The following is a 16,583-nucleotide window of genomic DNA, read 5'->3' as shown; positions in this document are numbered from 1 at the left end:
CGCCGGTACCGGCGCCGCGGTGGTTACTTCCCGGAAGCGCGTGCGGTACGCCCCTGGATGTTGAGGGCTGCGCGGTGCGTCCCGCGCGGCCGGTGCTGCTCGGGGAGCGAGGCGGCCGGCACCGCTCCAGCCACGTGCGCCGCCGCCCCCGCCTCCTTCTGCCCCTGCGGCGGGCGAGGGGCCCCGGCCCGGCCCGGCCCGGGGGGAGCAGCCCCGAGCGCCGGGCGGGCTGAGGGCAGCGCTCGGTCTGCAGCCGGGCTGAGGTGTCCGCAGGGCGGGAACCTCGGCCACGGGGCTTGAGGTTGTCTGAAGAGGGCTGCGTTGTCGCTGCGGTAGTACAAAAGCGCCTTGGAACAAACTGGTGGTCTCCTAGGGTAGACGTAAGGCTGAGGAGCCGACATTTCTATCCTTTAAATTCTTCTTATAGGAACTTCCTTCCTTATATTGCACTGATTCTACTCAGAAACCAACTGCAAAAGTATAATCTGTGGTGAATGGTGGCAGTTAATCCTTACCTTGAATAAAAAGCTGTATTTTGATGTAAGAACCTGGTCAGAAGGCTCAGACCTTACATACGGGTTCCTGACCAATGCATTGTGTGAATAACCCTTCCATGTAACTCTATTGGGGAAACTTTTTTTTTTTTAAAATAAAGCCTTTCGCTCTAGTACAGTAATGGTAAAAGCAGCTAGCCTGCAACTCAGCTTTGTCCAGACCTTGACAGTAAATGACTGGTAAGGTGAAAATCCACCTGAGAGTTCTTTTGGGATGATCTGGCTAATATAGCGTGGGATCAAATTGTCCTAGTTAAAGGGCTCAACTGTTATTTTCCATTTGTAATTTAAATCTCATGCCTACTTACATTATTTTAACTTGTTTTCGTTTTGAGTGGTACTGATACAGACTGTTGGCACACAGAAGGAACAAACCAGTGTGGTCTACTAAGCAAGCACTTAAATAAAATCTTATGTAGGGTTTTGCATGCTGTTCAGACTGTGATTGTTCTTCAGGGGAGCTAGCTTTTTATCAGTCCTCGTTGCTGCACAGCATCTGAAAGCCATTGATCTGGAAGTTGGATCCAGAAGACTAGCTTGTGCCAAATGACTGAGCTAAAGAATCTGAAGTGAGCATGTGCAGCAAGACTAGAGTTTCTTTTAAATTCAAAGGCTGCTTCTGCTTTTATTCTAACTAGGTTAGAGCTCGATCAGTGTCTGAACTGAATTCCACATATAGCAAGCTGGAGTCTTAGTTTTGCCTTCAGTTTATTGTTACTCGCAGCTGAACAGGTGCTTTTTAGAATAACTTTTCCAGGTGTAAGACTTAATCTGAAGGACTTGGTCCACGTCTTGTGTTGTTTTCCACTTCTGTACAGTTTGGTTTTTACCTTGAAAATACTGCTAAGGAAATGGACTTTGTTTTTCATCTCTTCTTAGCAGTGGAGCTGAGCCTTATTATGTGGAAAGCGAGTTGCTGGTTCTGGGTATTTTGGTACCCAGAGGCAAGCAAACTGGGAGAGCAGTGCACTGTGAGAGCTGGGGAAGTGCAAGAAAGGGTATTCAAGGATGTAACAAGGCTGAAGGAGTTTAGGTGGTGGAAGCTAGGTGAAGATGAAAGAGTATGTTCTGCCATTATGCTTCACAGCACTATTACCTTGGCATTTCTTAATGGCTTCTTGGGTATCCAGTGGTAAAAAGGAAGGCTGTCCTCCATATTTCAGACTGGTGTGGTTTTTGGCAAGGCTAGAAGAGCCAAGCTACCCTGGACAGATGGAGGGGGGGTTCTCTCTGAATGGAAAAAACAAAGCACAGTCAACAGCTTTATGAATGGATTCTCTTGTAACTATACTATCTCAGGTTGCCTCTGTGTAATCCTCACCTCATTAACTGGGTAATTGCTGGTGATTTGGCAGCATGTAGCCAAAAGGTGCCAGGTTTTATTTTAACAACTTGTATTAAGGGAAAACTTGCTCCAAGAAATCCATGCACCATTCAGTAAGACAGGTAAAACAGCAAAGACCACCAAAGGAGCAAGAAGATACAGCCTACTTGGAGGTTGGTCTGTATTTCACACAACAGAAGAGTACAAAGCAGCTGTCTCCACTCCACTTGCTCTTAAGAGTGTACTTGAGATCAGCTGACCAAATGGAAGGTGGTGAGGGAAGATTCCTCTATCCAGCTCAATCTGTATTTCAGTGTGCACCAGCAGATTGTCTCTGTTCTAGAGTTCCAGAACATACTGTTAATGCGTTTTTCTTAAAACAGGATACATGACTAAAATCCAAATTAATATTTTTCCTCAGAATATGCAAGAGAGCAAAATTTTTCACATCTTTTAGTAAATTAGTATGTCTTAAACACTGAGCTGTACTGTGAAAAGCACCCATAAGAAAATGGTTCACTTAAATGTGTTGCCTCATGCTTAAAATCTGCCACACCTGGAGAAGAGACTTTGCAATGTGAGTTAAATCACCAAATTAAGGTTTGAGAATGTGAAGATTCACATAGCTGCCATTCAGTACTTTTTTTTTGACCATGAGAATATAGTTTGATGTCAAATCTAACCCACTACAACTGCTTGCTGCCACAGAAAGGTTTTTCTGATTTTTTTTTTTTTTTTCCTCCTCTTGTGCTCCCTGCCCTAACAGCTCTGTCACTAGTGTTTTCTACAAGCAGAATCAAGTCAGTGATAATTTACCAAATGGAACTGTTCTTCCTTTTCTTCAGCGGGGGTTAACTTTCTGTTGGATCAGGTGTTACAGTAGCACATAAGGAGTGTGGTCAATTAGTTGATCCAATGGAAAAAGCTGAAACTACTCCATAGACTGCCATTAAATTACACCAAATTAGGTATAATGTAAAAGAGAATGCTGGTTTCTCTCACAAGTCAAGTGTTGGGGACAACATCACAGGGGAGTGTTGAGATAGTGCCAGCACCTGAATGTGGTGGTGAACTAAGTTTCCTGTAGTCAGGGTGGCTAACGTGAGACACCTCTAAAGTAACTGCAACTGTTAGTTTGTGTACTATGGCCTGGATTTTTGTAAAGTGCTTTATAGACAAATGAATCACACTCTGAGCATAGCTGTCAACTAACAATCACTGAAATCATGCTTTAAAGAGTGTTACAATGTTAGGTACAGGTAGAAGTCCAGTAGTGGAGACTGGGATGTAAATTTTAAGGCTGTAAGTGCCTAGATTAAAAAGACCTACAAGCAAGTCAAAGGATGCAACGTAGCCTCCAGATCAGGAAGAGGAGGAAATCGGAATACTGCAGACTGCAGTAGGCTGAACAATGATTGGTGAATTAAACTACTAAAATAAGAAGACGGGGCTGCCAGGCAGGTGTTCTGATGAAGAACATAATTTCCTGTGACAAGGGAGTCTCAGGGGAGTTTTCCCTGCTTCTATGTTGTCAGTCATCTTGATGCTCTGAAAGATGTTACTGTCTTGCGAGTGGCAGAAGAGCAGAATGTGTATGCTTAAATCTCCCAATAAACCATGCAAGGCATGAGTGCAAACCCATCTTCACCAGTAGTCTTAATGATCACTGATCTGTGACCTGGGGTAACTGAGGGCTATGAAACTGCTTCATCTTCTGTAGCTGGATTTAACAAGTGTGATAGTGCCCAAATGGAGAAAGAAGAAATTTGTGCTTTGTAGTTCAAAACTGAATTCAACCCAACTTCCGACAGCTTTATAAAGCTGCATTTTTCCTCAAGGATTACTATTCACACTCTATCCTTATCTTAAGAGCAACTAGATAGACGTTTTCTGATGCCAGTTAACTTTCTGGCCAGTAGCTGCTTTCTTACCAACCTTCTAGTGCATGTTGTGACTGTATCTGATGTATTAGGATTATATGCTTAATGCCAATTAAGGGAAGAAGTTACTTTCAAGTTAAAACATCTTGCCTCTTATCAAAGATGCTTAATTCAGTATTCAGGCAGAACTACAGTGAAGACAAGTTTGTAAAGGAGAGAACTACACACCTTTAGGACGTTTTAGTAAATGCACATACTTCCATTCCTTCCTCCAGTAAGTTCCTTGAACTTTCAAAGATTAATTAGGATGCAGAAACTTCAGGGAAGTTTCGAATTATACCTATTTAGGACTATTAAACAATTTTTGTTACTGATGTTTTGCCTAGTGACAAGAGGTTGGATTTGACTTAAAGAACAAATGTTGTCTCTCAGGTTTGTTGCTGTTAGGTACCAGCTGAGGATCTATGCCTAGAAAAAGGTAAATAAATACTGCTGTAAAGTGCCAGCATTTTTTTACTGACCTTGAACGTAGAATGCCAAATGCAATAACAACCACGGTATTTTACTTTTTTCCATTTGTTTCATAGTTTCCCCTTGGAGTTCTGTAGTCGTGTTTAAAGTTGGCTCACAACATAAACATGGCTAAAGAACTTGTCTCTTATCTTGTTTAGATGAGGCTGTAGTGAAGTGCAACATTATATGAATATAAGTCTGTAGAACGTACTGTGCAATGCTTAGTGCCTTTGCTTTATATTCTCTTCAACACAGCTGGTGAAAATGGCTGAAAATGGAGATGGTGAAAACATGTCTATTTTGGAAAGCAAAATCTGTCAGCAAATTGAGGTAAGTTCAATTTATAGTTTGGATCTGGACTGAGATGTAGTTTTGGAGACATTCATTGGTAGGGATTTGGCAAGTGGGAAATTAACTTCATAGGGGGTTAGACTTGAATCTTCAGCTCTTGAAAAAAATGTCTGTCCCAGGTCTATGACAGGTATTTAATACTTCAAGATAACTCATAATTGTAGTCATAAGTTGGAAGTTATACTTGTCTAGAGTTGCCTGGAAGATCACCATTTTAAAACACAGAAGGTTTAACTTGCTTGCGTTTTAGGTGCTAAAGCAAGTGAATGTATCATTAAACAATTTATTACTATGTTCACTGGGGTTATTCTATCTATACAAATAGGAAGATGCATTTTAATTCTATATGACTTAGGGGTTTTTGTGAAAAAAATCCTACTTGGGCATCTGTGCTGGTCAAAATACTAGCATGTTGCATAACTTGCTATTATGATTTACTGCTTTGTAATTTATTGCTACAAATTACAACTTACGTGCCTGCTTTACGTTAACTACTTTAGAGGCTTGGAGGGTTACACTACAATGGAAAACTAAGCACATCACTTAAAATGACATCTAGAACAAAACCATTTTCCTGAAGGACAAAAATACAGCTGCATGTGTATCCCCATTAGGATATGGAGCTGTAGTCATTATTTATTAAAAAACAAAAACCCCCCAAAACCAACCAAAAAAAACCCCCAACCCCTCCCCAGAGATTGAGGAAAAATAGTTGTCAAAGCTAGACTTGTGGTAATGTGAGTCTGAGGTATACTAGAGGGAGAGGTATTGTTCTAAAACTTGCACTGACTTTTTGAAGCACAATGATATTGGTGGAAACACTCCAGCTTATCCTATGGCTTCAAGTATTTGACCCTAGTTAGATGACAGCTAGCAAGCAAAAGAATCTGATTCACTTGTCTGTCTTGTACTGAATTGTCTTCCCATGCTGGACATGAGCAAAATGAGAACATAGTAAATTAAAATGAAAACAATTTTTTGATCTTAGAGTATTTTCTTGAATGAGACCTAGAAACTCTAGTCTATGTGTATGATTTCTCAGTGTGGCAAATACAATATTCTTCCTTATACCTTCCTTAGCATGAGGACGAAAACCTGAATCCCTTGGTGATTAATTTGACTTTTGACTCTGCAGAGCTTGATCAGGTTGATGAATAATGATGTTAACAGAATAAGCTTTGTGCCTCTCAAACAAAACGGCAGTCTACCTTTGCCTCATTAGTCCCACTGGATGAAGCACTGGGTTTTATACAGCTTACGTGTTGCAGCTAACTTTTGGAAAAGCACCACGTTAAAGCAGGAAGTAATAATTTCAGAATTTCTAATTGTTCAGATTATTGAATTTTGGTATGTCTCGATCCACTGCAGTAAGTTGTCAGATGAAAATGAGCTTTTAAGACTGAACATTCAAAGACAAATCTCTCTCTCCTCCTCCCTCCCCCTTCTTTTTTGCAGTACTATTTTGGCAATCACAATCTACCAAGAGACAAGTTCCTAAAGGAACAGATCAAACTAGATGATGGCTGGGTGCCTTTAGAAGTAATGATCAAATTCAACAGGTAAAACAAAGTACAACTAGTCTGGATGGAAGGGTAACTTTCAGCTACTTATCTCTTTTTGGAGCCAAATATCCCTGGTCGGCATTTACAACTTCTATTGCTGTTTTAACATCTGGCTTCAGCTTTGCCTGTATATTTGTAATAACCTGTGTCTGCTTACTCAATAGGTTAAGTCGCCTTTCAAAAGATTTTAGTGTTATTGTAGAAGCACTAAGAAAATCCAAGACTGGTCTAATGGAAATAAACGAAGACAAAACTAAAATCAGAAGATCTCCAAACAAACCCCTTCCTGAATTAAATGACCAGTATAAGGCTGCAATTAAAAACAGATCTGTGTATGTTGTAAGTAAACTTCTTCCTTTGCACTGTGCTGCTCTGCATGACTTTCATGGAAAACCATCTAAGTAAAGCTTGAATTAACTCATACTAGATAGGGTTTTGTTTCTGACTAAGTGTCTGTTGCATATAATTGAAGCTCATTGCTGTCTTGCAGAAAGGCTTTCCACTAGATGCAACTCTTGATGATATCAAAGAATGGCTTGAGGATAAAGGTCCAGTTGAAAACATTCAAATGAGGAGAACATTGCAGAGAACATTTAAGGTAGCTCTTGCGATGAACAGTTAGACCTGGGCCAGGGATCCCCCCCAGACAACATTTTGTTCAGTTACGTAACACTGAATGTCTTTCGCCGTTTAACAGGGCTCAATATTTGCAGTTTTTGATAGTGTTGAATCTGCTAAGAAGTTCACAGAGATCCCAAACCAGAAGTACAAAGACACAGAGCTGATAGTACTTTTCAAGTAAGTCCACTTAACTGATGTATGAACTAATAATGGTCAAGGGTGGATTTAGACAAGAACCTGGCTTGAACTAAGAAATTAAGTTTCTACACTGTTATACAGGTATTGATAGCTGTACCTTTTGGAGGCTAGCTGTCCTGGTTTCAGCTGGGATGGAGTTAATTTTCATTCTAGTAGCTGGTATAGTGTTATGTTTTGGGTTCAATATGAGAAGAATGTTGATAACACACTGATGTTTTCAGTTGTTGCTAAGTAGTGTTTAGACTAAGTCAAGGATTTTTCAGCTTCTCATGCCTGGGCTGGAGGGGCACAAGAAGTTGGGAGGGGACACAGCCAGGACAGCTGAGCCAAACTGGCCAAAGGGGTATTCCATACCATGTGATGTCATGCCCAGTATATAAACTGGGGGGGAGGATCGCTGCTCAGGGACTAACTGGGCATCGGTCAGTGAGTGGTGAGCAATTGCACGGTGCATCACTTGTTTTGTATATTCCAATCCTTTTATTATTACTGTCATTTTATTATTGTTATTAGTTTATTCCTTTCTGTTTTATTAAACTGTTCTTATCTCAACACACAAGTTTTACTTTTTTTTTTTTTTTTCCCCTTCCCGACTGTGTCCCCCATCCCACTGAATGGGGGGGGAGTGAGTGAGTGGCTGCATGGCGCTTAGTTACTGGCTGGGGTTAAACCACAACACTAGCATCTCAACTGTTTCTTGGCTACTGCTGTCTTAAAAAGTAATTATAATGGAATTCTTTAAGTGGTATTAACTTAGCTTATATTCTGTTGAAGGGAGGAGTATTGTACAAAGAAGAATGAAGAAAGGAGACAAAACAAAGTAGAAGCCAAAGCAAGAGCTAAACAGTAAGTCATTATCAATTGAAGTGCCTGGTTTTGCTCACCTGACCACACTTGAACCAACTCTTAACTGATTTAACTTTTCTACAGGGAAAAAGAAGAAAAACAGAAACAAGCAGCAGATGCTGAAATGGTATGGGTTTCTTAAATCTCTATACCTGAAAACTATCCAATGCTTGCTTTTGCATGGATTTTCAATCCACACATAACAAACATGCTCCTGCAGCTCCATTTTGTAAAGCTAACGTGGGATATTCAGACTCTGAAATTCTATAATATAGAGCACTTTCTGGACAATCACTTCAGCTTTTCCAACTAACCTACAGTAAGACTTTGTTTTGTCATGGCATTTGATCTTATTTTCAAGAGACTAATTTTGTTTAAAGGATCATATTCTGAATTTAAATTATTAGGCATGTTTACCTGTTCAGAAGTGATCCTAAATGCACCATTGAGATGATAATTTTTCTGTGGTATTTAAAGGATCCAGTAAGGATTTAATCAGTATTACATAGATTTTCAACCTGAGGTGTCAGCCTTCAGAAAACTGTTTTGCAGAATTTAAAGAGTGTAACTCTCTTATGGGAAAGGAGTCCTAAGTTCCACAAAGATGTATCACAGTAAGCAAAGAAAATTTTAAAAAGGGGGAAGGAAAAAAAAAGGAGCGGGACACACCATGCAAGACTTGGGCATCAGCATAAATAAGCTATGTAGCAAGAATGCTTGGATTACTGATGGTGCTAAGGGGGGGTGACTTAAATTGTTTATTTATCACTATCATGTTTTAATAGTCTTAGGATTGAGGGGAAAAAAATTAATATTCAAGCTTGACTCTTCAACAAAAATGTGGGGTTTTTTTAATCTCATTTAGAAGTCTCTGGAAGAAAAAACAGGATGTCTTTTGAAGTTTTCTGGTGATCTAGATGATCAAACATGCAGAGAAGATCTCCATGATGTATTTTCTGATCACGGAGAAATCAAATGGATACACTTTGTCAGAGGTGCAAAGGAGGTCAGTAGAATCTTAAAACAAGGAGTTAAGATATCTGTATTAGATTTTGAAACTGAATGATTAAATGCTTGTTCTCATATGTAATCAAATAAGAAATTATTTGACTTGTGGAATTGCAGAATATCTAGAGAATTAAATTATCCCCTTAAATTCTTTCAAAAGAACCGATAAAAGGTTCCAGCCTTCTCAGTTGATAAGGTCAAAATTGAGACTGAGAATGTTTGTTAGGACAACCTGAGGGTTTTGCTTCAGTCTAGGCATATTTTACATCATGCAAGAGTAATGAACTTACTGAGGTACCTGACAGCATACATTGTTCATCATTCTAGCTGAATGTTTTCGCAATAAGATTCAAATGCAGATGCTGCTTTTCTTTTTAAGGGAATTATCCTCTTTAAGGATGTTGCAAAAGAAGCTCTGGAAAAAGCCAAAGCAGCAAATAATGGAAACTTACAGCTTCGGAGCAAGGATGTTACATGGGAAGTGCTAGAAGGAGATGCAGAGAAAGAAGCTCTGAAAAAAATACTGGAAGATCAGCAAGAACTGCTGAAACAGAAAACAAAAGGTCCTCCTTTTATTGGTTTAAGCATGTATAATGTCCTAGAAGTGGCATTGTGTGAAAGTAACTGTGAATAGTGAATACGTACTGAATGCTGACTAATTGTAAAGCATTCTTTTGAGTTTGCCAGTTAAAAGACAAATGATACAAAGTTCCTGACATCTCCCCACAGGACGCAAAATTAAAGGAAAAGGAAGAGGGGGAAAGGTAGCTCAAGGTGCACACAAAGGAAAAGTACAGTTTCAGGGCAAGAAAATAAAGTTTGAGAATGCAGAAGAAGGTGGTGAAGATGATACCAAAACAGGTATGTTATTTTGTGCACTGGATACAGCTTCTTTAGTACGTGGAGCTACTTTCTGGAGAAGTACTCATGTTTCTTACAAGTGTTTCAGATTTGGCCCTCGTTGTAGTATTTCTGTCCTCTTGTCAGTATCAGTAAAGTAACTTTAAAGGTCTTGCACTTGATTCCTTCCAGAACTGTCCAAAAAGCTTATTAAAACAATTACTAGATAGCTGAGGCTGTACTGCAGGGCTGTTCAAAGCATTCTGCATTGAAAGAAGGTGGTTGTCAGCAACATTACACAACTGTACAGACCCAGTCTCAAGTGGTGATTTTTTTTTTTTTTTCCTTGAGGATATGAGAAGACTTCATAGTTCTGCATATTGGTATTTAGCTTGGAGAAGATGAAGAGCTAAGCTTCTGTTCATTAGATGTGGCACCTGCTTAAAGAAAACCTAGTGAAACCTACTCCTGTTAGATTGTATTCCTTCATCTTCTTATCTGCCTTCCTACTGTGAAGTTATACAGGGAAGAAGCTCTTCAAAGTTGCCATTTTAGAACATCTAAAAGCTTTAAGTCACAGTAATAAGTAAACCTTCTAGCATAGCAGTGGCTGTGGATAAACTAGGACTCATCCTTGAATTTACATGCTAGGAAGGGTTTGTTTTTTTCAGAAGATTTCACGTAATACTGAAATGCTTTCCTTTACCATAAATGACCACATATTCAATCTTGCAGAACCAGCAAGTCCCAAGAAGAGACCACTAGAGGAAATGGAAAAAGAACAGCCTGCACCAAAACAACTGAAAACAGAAAATGGAGATGGAGATCAGTAATACTACAATTTAAAAAAAAAAAAAAGTTTTTTTTATTGTTCCATTTTCAATAGGTTTTAAAGACATGCCTCAGTTCAGGAGTTTCTTGGCAGAAAATCTAATGAAATCCACTTCAATGTCAACCTACAATGAGATGAAAGTTTCATTTTGTTGGGTTACAGCTTTTTTTGTTGTTTAAGAAGCATGTTTAGTCTTAACATACCACCCTGCAAAACTCTTTTATATTTATAGTTTTGTTTATACTGTCAGATCCTCTCAATTCGTCTGGCACTTCATTCAAATGTAAAAGGTTCTAGACTTTGTAATCTTGCGGTTATGTTAAACAGCAGCTGCCAATAAATTCAGAACTTAAAACTGCTTACTACTGAAGCCTGGATGTTAATGTAGTATAAAGCTGTAACTGTGAAGTAGCAAAGCTGAAGGACAGGCTTCCATTATTTAAGTTCAAGTCATCAAGAGAATAGGTACAGCTGAATAAAACTTCTAGTCTTTGCTACTCAACATACTTAACAGTCTTCAAATCTTGGTCAGTCTACTCCAGGATTCTCTCTACTTCCCCTGTGGTAATGGGATACATGTCTTCTAGGCCAGCATTCAGCACCCAGGAACTTGCCTGTGGGCTTAACCTTCCATGCTCTAGTATCCTGACTAGATCTTCTATTGTGGGATGAAGTGCACAGCTTCCTCCTGCCCCCTCTAAGACAGTTCTATGAGAGATTTCACTGGCTGTAGCTGTTTAGAGTACAGAGCAAAGAACACTGAAATAATGCTACAGCTGTAAAATCCTAGTTACTCTGGCCTTCATTACTTAATTCAGTCTAAGTTCCAGTTGCAGATAGGATCAAGCAAATAACTATGGGAAGTTGAGTCAAGGAGACTACCCTTGGCTTTTTCACATCTAGTTGCAGTGCTGGCTTTAATCTTTGTGTATAGCTTTGACTTGCATTACAATGATTCTTTTCCCTGTTCAACCACAAAATGTAGTAACAGCAATAGCACTTGATGCCATCATGAACTTCTCTCGAGTGCTGTGAGCATTCCTCACCCAGTACATATGGCCCTAAAACTTAAATTTTCTTAAGTAGAATTTATTTATCTGCCTAGTACAAAACAGCATTTTCTCAGTTATGTTAGGTTTTATACTTACTGATTTCTTCCTATGGAACTTGTATGATGCTGGTAGGTCATATCTAAGTTCTATGAACAGTACAAAGAATACTTGTTAGACTAGAATGATTATTAGTCAATTGACTTGCACCCTACATCCCTATTCTTCTATTTCTTCTATTGTCCACTTCTGTTGCCCCCTGACTAGATAACTGTTTTGACCTCTGGACTAGATTATGACTGAACATTTAAGCCGACCACATCAGACAGTAAGTGGATGGCTGAAATGCAGTTGTGTTTCAAGCACTTGTGCAACTTCCATGTCTCAAGTTGTATGACTGTATAAAGCATCCAGCTGGTGATAATTAAGAGTTGGAAAGATACCTGAACAACTGTCAGAAAAATATTTAGGTGGCTTTAAGGACAGAATGCTGTTTTGTGTGAGAACTGACCTGCACTATTGCTTTTGTTATTCAGCAACAACCTCCTTTTGAAGCAGGAAGGTAGGTAACTTCTGCTTGAACGCAAAACCTAGTCCAGGAAGAAATCCAATTCTAATTCTGCACAGAATATGTATCCCTGCGAGCTTTATCAAGTGCCTGCTTGTATTCTAGCCAGGTAGCAAGGTATAAAAAAAACAAACCAAAAAACCCCCCACCAAAAAGGCTGCTTAAAAAAAAATCTGTGTCATTTTCAGTGTTAAATCACACTTAAATTTACCTCTGGCTGTTAAAACTGACTAGTAGTGTTAAAGATATTAGCCCCCAACAAAATGTTTAGGGTTTTTTTTTTTTCCTTTAACAACAAATTAATCTTACCTGCTATGACTTCCATCTTCACTTCCCATTCATCTGCTTTCTTTTGAATGTGCTACAATATTAAATAGATACAGGTAAATTTAAAAGCTTGTTTCTACACTGTCTTATAAACATCTACACCCCTGTAGTTATTTAAGAAGTCTCCTGTGCTTTGTTTTTCAAGCTGAAACATTAGATCACATACTTATCTTGATGTATGTGAGATCACAGTTTTCTGACATGATTATTTATCCAAAACAAGCTTCATAGAACAAATCAGTGAAGCTATAGACAACATCATTAAATGCCAGCTATTTCATTGCATGGTTAATGCTCGCCCTACTAAAATGAAGGACTTACCGGCCGTGTTGAAGTTTTGTGAAGGGAATATACAGCTGTTTTCGCCATTTGTAAAGCAGTTTTCAGAAAAATCATATCCATTCCTAAAAGAATGATGAAATTACTAGAACTGTTAAATGCAAGCTTAAACTAGAGGATTTACAGATCTGCTGCATACTTCAATTTTTCTGGAGTAATAGCTATTTGAGAAACAGTACTGAATACATTAAAATACAGAAAGTATTTCCAAAACTTACCCAATTGCTTTTAGTAAAAGAGAAAAATGATATGAAAGAGCTAGAATTGTTTATTTCAAACCCAGCAATTGTCAGTCACAATGCTGAAGTTAATGTGTACTTAGGAAACTGATTTCAGATCAACAAAACTCTAGGTAATTACAATAAGTAATTGTAATAAAGAAGGGAGATGTTTCATTAAAAGTGTTTCCCTTGCTATTTCATTCCTAATGATTTCTAACTGACTTTCGGAATTACCAACCTTTATTATGCTTGGTACCAAACGGAGGGTTCATAATAACTGTGTCAAAAGTCTCCAACATGCTGTCAGATAAAGAACAGACATCACACTGAACCATGTTGATGTTCGTGAGCTCAAAGTCTTCAATATTGCTATTAAATATTTCCAGTGCATCTGCATCTATGTCAAACCCCACACACAATCTATTAAAAAAAAAAAAAAAAAAAGCCACATATTAGCCTCCTGCAAACTAAAATGGTGTTTAAATTCTATAGTAAAGTTTTGAAAGGGCTCTGTGTATACAACTTGTTTTATCTAGGAAATGTAACAAGCATACACTACAAATTCAGTGCTGATAAAAATGTGAGTAGCTCTGTTGCCCTTTCTCAAATATCCTTGTAAAGTCTGTGAAGGAAGCTTCATGTGTTCATTTGGTGCTTCAGGGGAAAGCAAACATTGTGACTTCCAAATTCATGGCAACTGTCCGTGTCTTCCACTATTTGTATGGTTACTGACTGTCTAAACATAGTAAATAGCCTCATTATGCACCAGATTAGATACCTAAAATTAATTTAGTTCAGCATTGCTATGTTTTAATCTATTTTTCTACTCTTCTATGCCAGAAAAAAAACAGAAGCAGAACTTAGTATTAAATACTTACCCTGCTCCTAACATTGCACTTCCAATGCTGAGCATGCCACAACCACATCCTAAATCTGCAATTGTTTTGTTTTCAATATCATCAAAAGTATTGTGAATTGTATAAAGCATACATGCTGAGGGGGGAAAAAAAATCCACAGGTCAATAATACCAAATATTGCATCTGATTAATCAAGAAAAGCTACTTCTGCCTTCAGGAAACTCTGAACTAAAGGTTTCTTGTCATGCAAAATTAAGCTGATGTTCTCACTGCCTGTAATTCTCTCTTTCATTTATATGTGAAAACAAGTCAAAACCATCTTGATGAGTTATAGAACTCTAGATCTTTGGTGGAGAGACTACACATAGAGCTGTTGAATATTGCTTGTGGGAAAAGTATGCCTCTAAATTTGGTGAAAAACAATAGAAGGATGTAAAATATTGGAAAAAATCATAATTAAGGTATGGATGAGTGTCGGTATATACGCTTTTACTGTTTTTTGTGTATCACAAAATAAGTCTATTTCAGATTTCTCATTTACAGATTAAGATGTTTCTATCACAACACTATCGTTTCAATCAATTTACTTGATTTTTGGATTGTACATTAACAGCATACTTCTAATGAAAAGAAGTTAGCAGATCATTAAGAAATAATTAATTACATTCCAGCTGGATACAATTTCTCAACTACTTTTAGTGTAAAGGCTTCAAAGGAGATAATGCAGTAGAAACTTTTTATTTTAAAGTGCTGATGAAGAACGAGTAAGAGACAGCAGTGTCGTAGGTAATCTCTACCTGCGATATGAGGTCTTGTTGGATACTGTTCAAGGAGCAGTTTTGGACTTTCAAAAGTATCGACTTGTTGAAGACAGCTTTCCAGTTCTTTAAGCTTTAATTTCTTCATGTTTATAGTTTAACTGAGGAAAATAATGTGTAATCAGTTACAATAATATAAATAAACTACATATTATCTTGAATTATTTTGTACTTAAAATCCCACTGTACTCCTCAGCGTCTCCCAGGTGTTTTCATGCAGCTGTTTCCAGAGATCCAGCTGACGGCGCACCGCTGGCGGGAGACCGGCGCGGCGCCGGCTAACGCGAGGCCGTTCCCGGACCGCGGCAGCCCCTCTCCCCTCACGCACCGCCGGTAACCGGCGCCCGCCTCGGCCCGGGCCTCCGCTCCTACCGACAGGCCCCGGCCGCCGCCGAGAGAGGCGCCCAGCCTCTCCTCCGAGCAGGAACCGAGCCCCAGGGACCTCCACCAACCAGGCCGGCCGCTCGCCCGACGGGGCCCTCTCCGCGGCCGCGAAGCCGCTGACCCGCAGACGCCTCCACAGCCCCCCGCCACCGGCCGCCCCTTGACGCTGCCTCCACTCACCGCGGCCCCGGCGGGGCGGGGCGGGCTGACGGCCGGTCCGGTCCGGTCCGATCCGAGCGCCGCCGCGCACTTCCTCCGCGCCGCCCGGCCCCTCGCCGCCAGCCAGCAGCCGGGCCAAGCGAAGCAGAGCGAAGCCGAGCGACGGGTCGCCGCGCCCCGCCCCCTGCCCGCCCCCCGGCGCGAGGCGGCCGCTGGCGGAGCCACCGCCCCTTTCCGGGCAAAGGGGGATCTGCGGGAGTGAAATGCCGCGAAACTTTCCCCTTTTTTTTAATTAACGACCGTTAGCTTTGACTATCGCGTATTATAAACACGATGCATTTTACTACAACCTTACGCGTTACCACGGTGAGGTGTGTGTGAGAGCCCGGTCTCCCAGGGCGGTTCCCCAGCACTTTCCTCAGTGGTCAAGCTGTTGAGCGCCATCAGGGACAGAAAGCAAGGAAACGGACTTCTGCCTGCCCGCTGGAAGGCACACTCCTTGAGAGAAAAGCAACGGACATACGTACTTTTCTCACATTTTCCTTCCTAGCATCTTGGGGAGAGACATACTGCACCGCCTGCCCGATATTCCCTGCCCTCAAAGAGCCGCAACCCAAGTCACCAGAAGATGGACAGCCACAGGAAACACGGTGGCAAAGCCAGCAGAGGGGCGTCCGCCTTGGGGACCTGGGGCTTTGCTGCTGCCAGACAAAAGGTTACTTTCGTTTAGGGACAGACTGTTTTCCTTTTGAGGTTTTCCATTACAGAGTTAAAAATCTATTTACCGAGCTTTAAAGCCGCTGAGCAGTACGTAAGCTACGGTAACTCACATCCAGCTACGTTCCCTCCCGGTGGGAGCGTGCAGAGGCACGCCGGCCCTTCGGGGCGCGGGGCTGCGGCTGCCCCGGACACCCCGCCGGGCCCGCGGCCGCCCAGACGCTGCTGCCGAAGCCCGTTAGAGCTCTGCCACCTCCAGCGGGGCTGCCGACGGGAGCGAGCGCGCAACCGCGGTCCTGAAGCCTCAGAGGTGCCTCCCGCGTCCCCCCGCAGGTGCCCCTGCCCCCGGAGCCGCCACCGCCTCGGCCCGGCGGGACCCCGGCGGCCCGGACGCACCGGCGGCAGCGCGGCGTCTTCGCGGCAGCCGCTCCGCCGGAGGAGCGGCTCGGTAACAAAGAGGACTCCCGCTACCGTCGGGGAGCGCCGGCCTCCCCAGGTGGGCCCCTCCCAGGCGGTCGGGGCCGCGATGGCAGGCGGCGCGCAGCCCCGCGGCTGCCGCGTCCCCCGTCCTGGCAAGAAGTTGGGAGGCCGGCGGGCGGCGACATTTTGTGGGG

At 41.4% G+C, this 16,583-nt stretch overlaps 2 protein-coding genes and 1 long non-coding RNA gene across 14 annotated transcripts in view; 1 reads left to right on the top strand and 2 right to left on the bottom strand.

The window, feature by feature from the left end:
- SSB (small RNA binding exonuclease protection factor La) overlaps positions 1-10,887 on the top strand; it is a 25,262-nt gene extending 14,375 nt beyond the window's left edge. For both annotated transcript variants that reach the window (XM_041124644.1, XM_030018970.2), the window contains exons 2-12: positions 4,527-4,601; positions 6,078-6,181; positions 6,349-6,523; positions 6,675-6,782; positions 6,882-6,982; positions 7,778-7,849; positions 7,934-7,976; positions 8,715-8,855; positions 9,237-9,420; positions 9,587-9,718; positions 10,433-10,887. In XM_041124644.1, the coding sequence (XP_040980578.1) occupies positions 4,527-4,601; positions 6,078-6,181; positions 6,349-6,523; positions 6,675-6,782; positions 6,882-6,982; positions 7,778-7,849; positions 7,934-7,976; positions 8,715-8,855; positions 9,237-9,420; positions 9,587-9,718; positions 10,433-10,530 (1,233 nt within the window). In that variant the 3' untranslated portion in view covers positions 10,531-10,887. The remainder of the gene's footprint in view (positions 1-4,526; positions 4,602-6,077; positions 6,182-6,348; positions 6,524-6,674; positions 6,783-6,881; positions 6,983-7,777; positions 7,850-7,933; positions 7,977-8,714; positions 8,856-9,236; positions 9,421-9,586; positions 9,719-10,432) is intronic.
- LOC115343248 lies at positions 1,246-4,533 on the bottom strand. The gene is made up of 2 exons (XR_003924061.2): positions 4,280-4,533; positions 1,246-2,217 (listed from the first exon to the last, which is right to left on the bottom strand). It is a non-coding gene; the product is annotated as an uncharacterized LOC115343248 (long non-coding RNA).
- METTL5 (methyltransferase like 5) lies at positions 10,542-16,583 on the bottom strand. 11 transcript variants are annotated; one of them, XR_005932753.1, is made up of 9 exons: positions 15,274-15,365; positions 14,689-14,810; positions 13,912-14,026; positions 13,272-13,453; positions 12,795-12,877; positions 12,456-12,507; positions 12,090-12,168; positions 11,678-11,727; positions 10,542-10,653 (listed from the first exon to the last, which is right to left on the bottom strand). XR_005932753.1 is itself a non-coding variant. In XM_030018974.2 (8 exons), the coding sequence occupies exons 2-8, from the start codon at positions 14,795-14,797 to the stop codon at positions 10,600-10,602; spliced, it is 645 nt and encodes a 214-aa protein (XP_029874834.1). In that variant the 5' UTR covers positions 14,798-14,810; positions 16,366-16,583; the 3' UTR covers positions 10,542-10,599. The 11 variants fall into 11 exon arrangements, 10 of the variants coding, with proteins under 10 accessions (XP_029874834.1, XP_029874841.1, XP_029874838.1 ...); XM_030018974.2 differs by lacking the exons at positions 12,090-12,168; positions 15,274-15,365 and adding an exon at positions 16,366-16,583; XM_030018981.2 differs by lacking the exons at positions 12,090-12,168; positions 15,274-15,365 and adding an exon at positions 16,441-16,583.

The sequence above is a fragment of the Aquila chrysaetos genome, chromosome 6, assembly GCF_900496995.4.
Source record: "Aquila chrysaetos chrysaetos chromosome 6, bAquChr1.4, whole genome shotgun sequence".
Taxonomy (NCBI): Eukaryota; Metazoa; Chordata; class Aves; order Accipitriformes; family Accipitridae; genus Aquila; species Aquila chrysaetos.
Note: the sequence above shows the minus strand (reverse complement) of the source record. Positions and strands in the feature narration are given on the sequence as shown.

Bases quoted from the DNA above. Each gene is read 5' to 3' on its own strand.
- METTL5 (XM_030018974.2), bottom strand. From the start codon at position 14,797: ATGAAGAAATTAAAGCTTAAAGAACTGGAAAGCTGTCTTCAACAAGTC. The intron at 11,728-12,455 runs GTAAGATTAATT...TACTGTTCATAG, and splicing joins GAAGATGGAAGTCATAGCAG to AACTTAGATATGACCTACCA. The intron at 10,654-11,677 runs GTAAGTATAAAA...ATCTCATTGTAG, and splicing joins AGTTCCATAGGAAGAAATCA to GTTGACATTGAAGTGGATTT.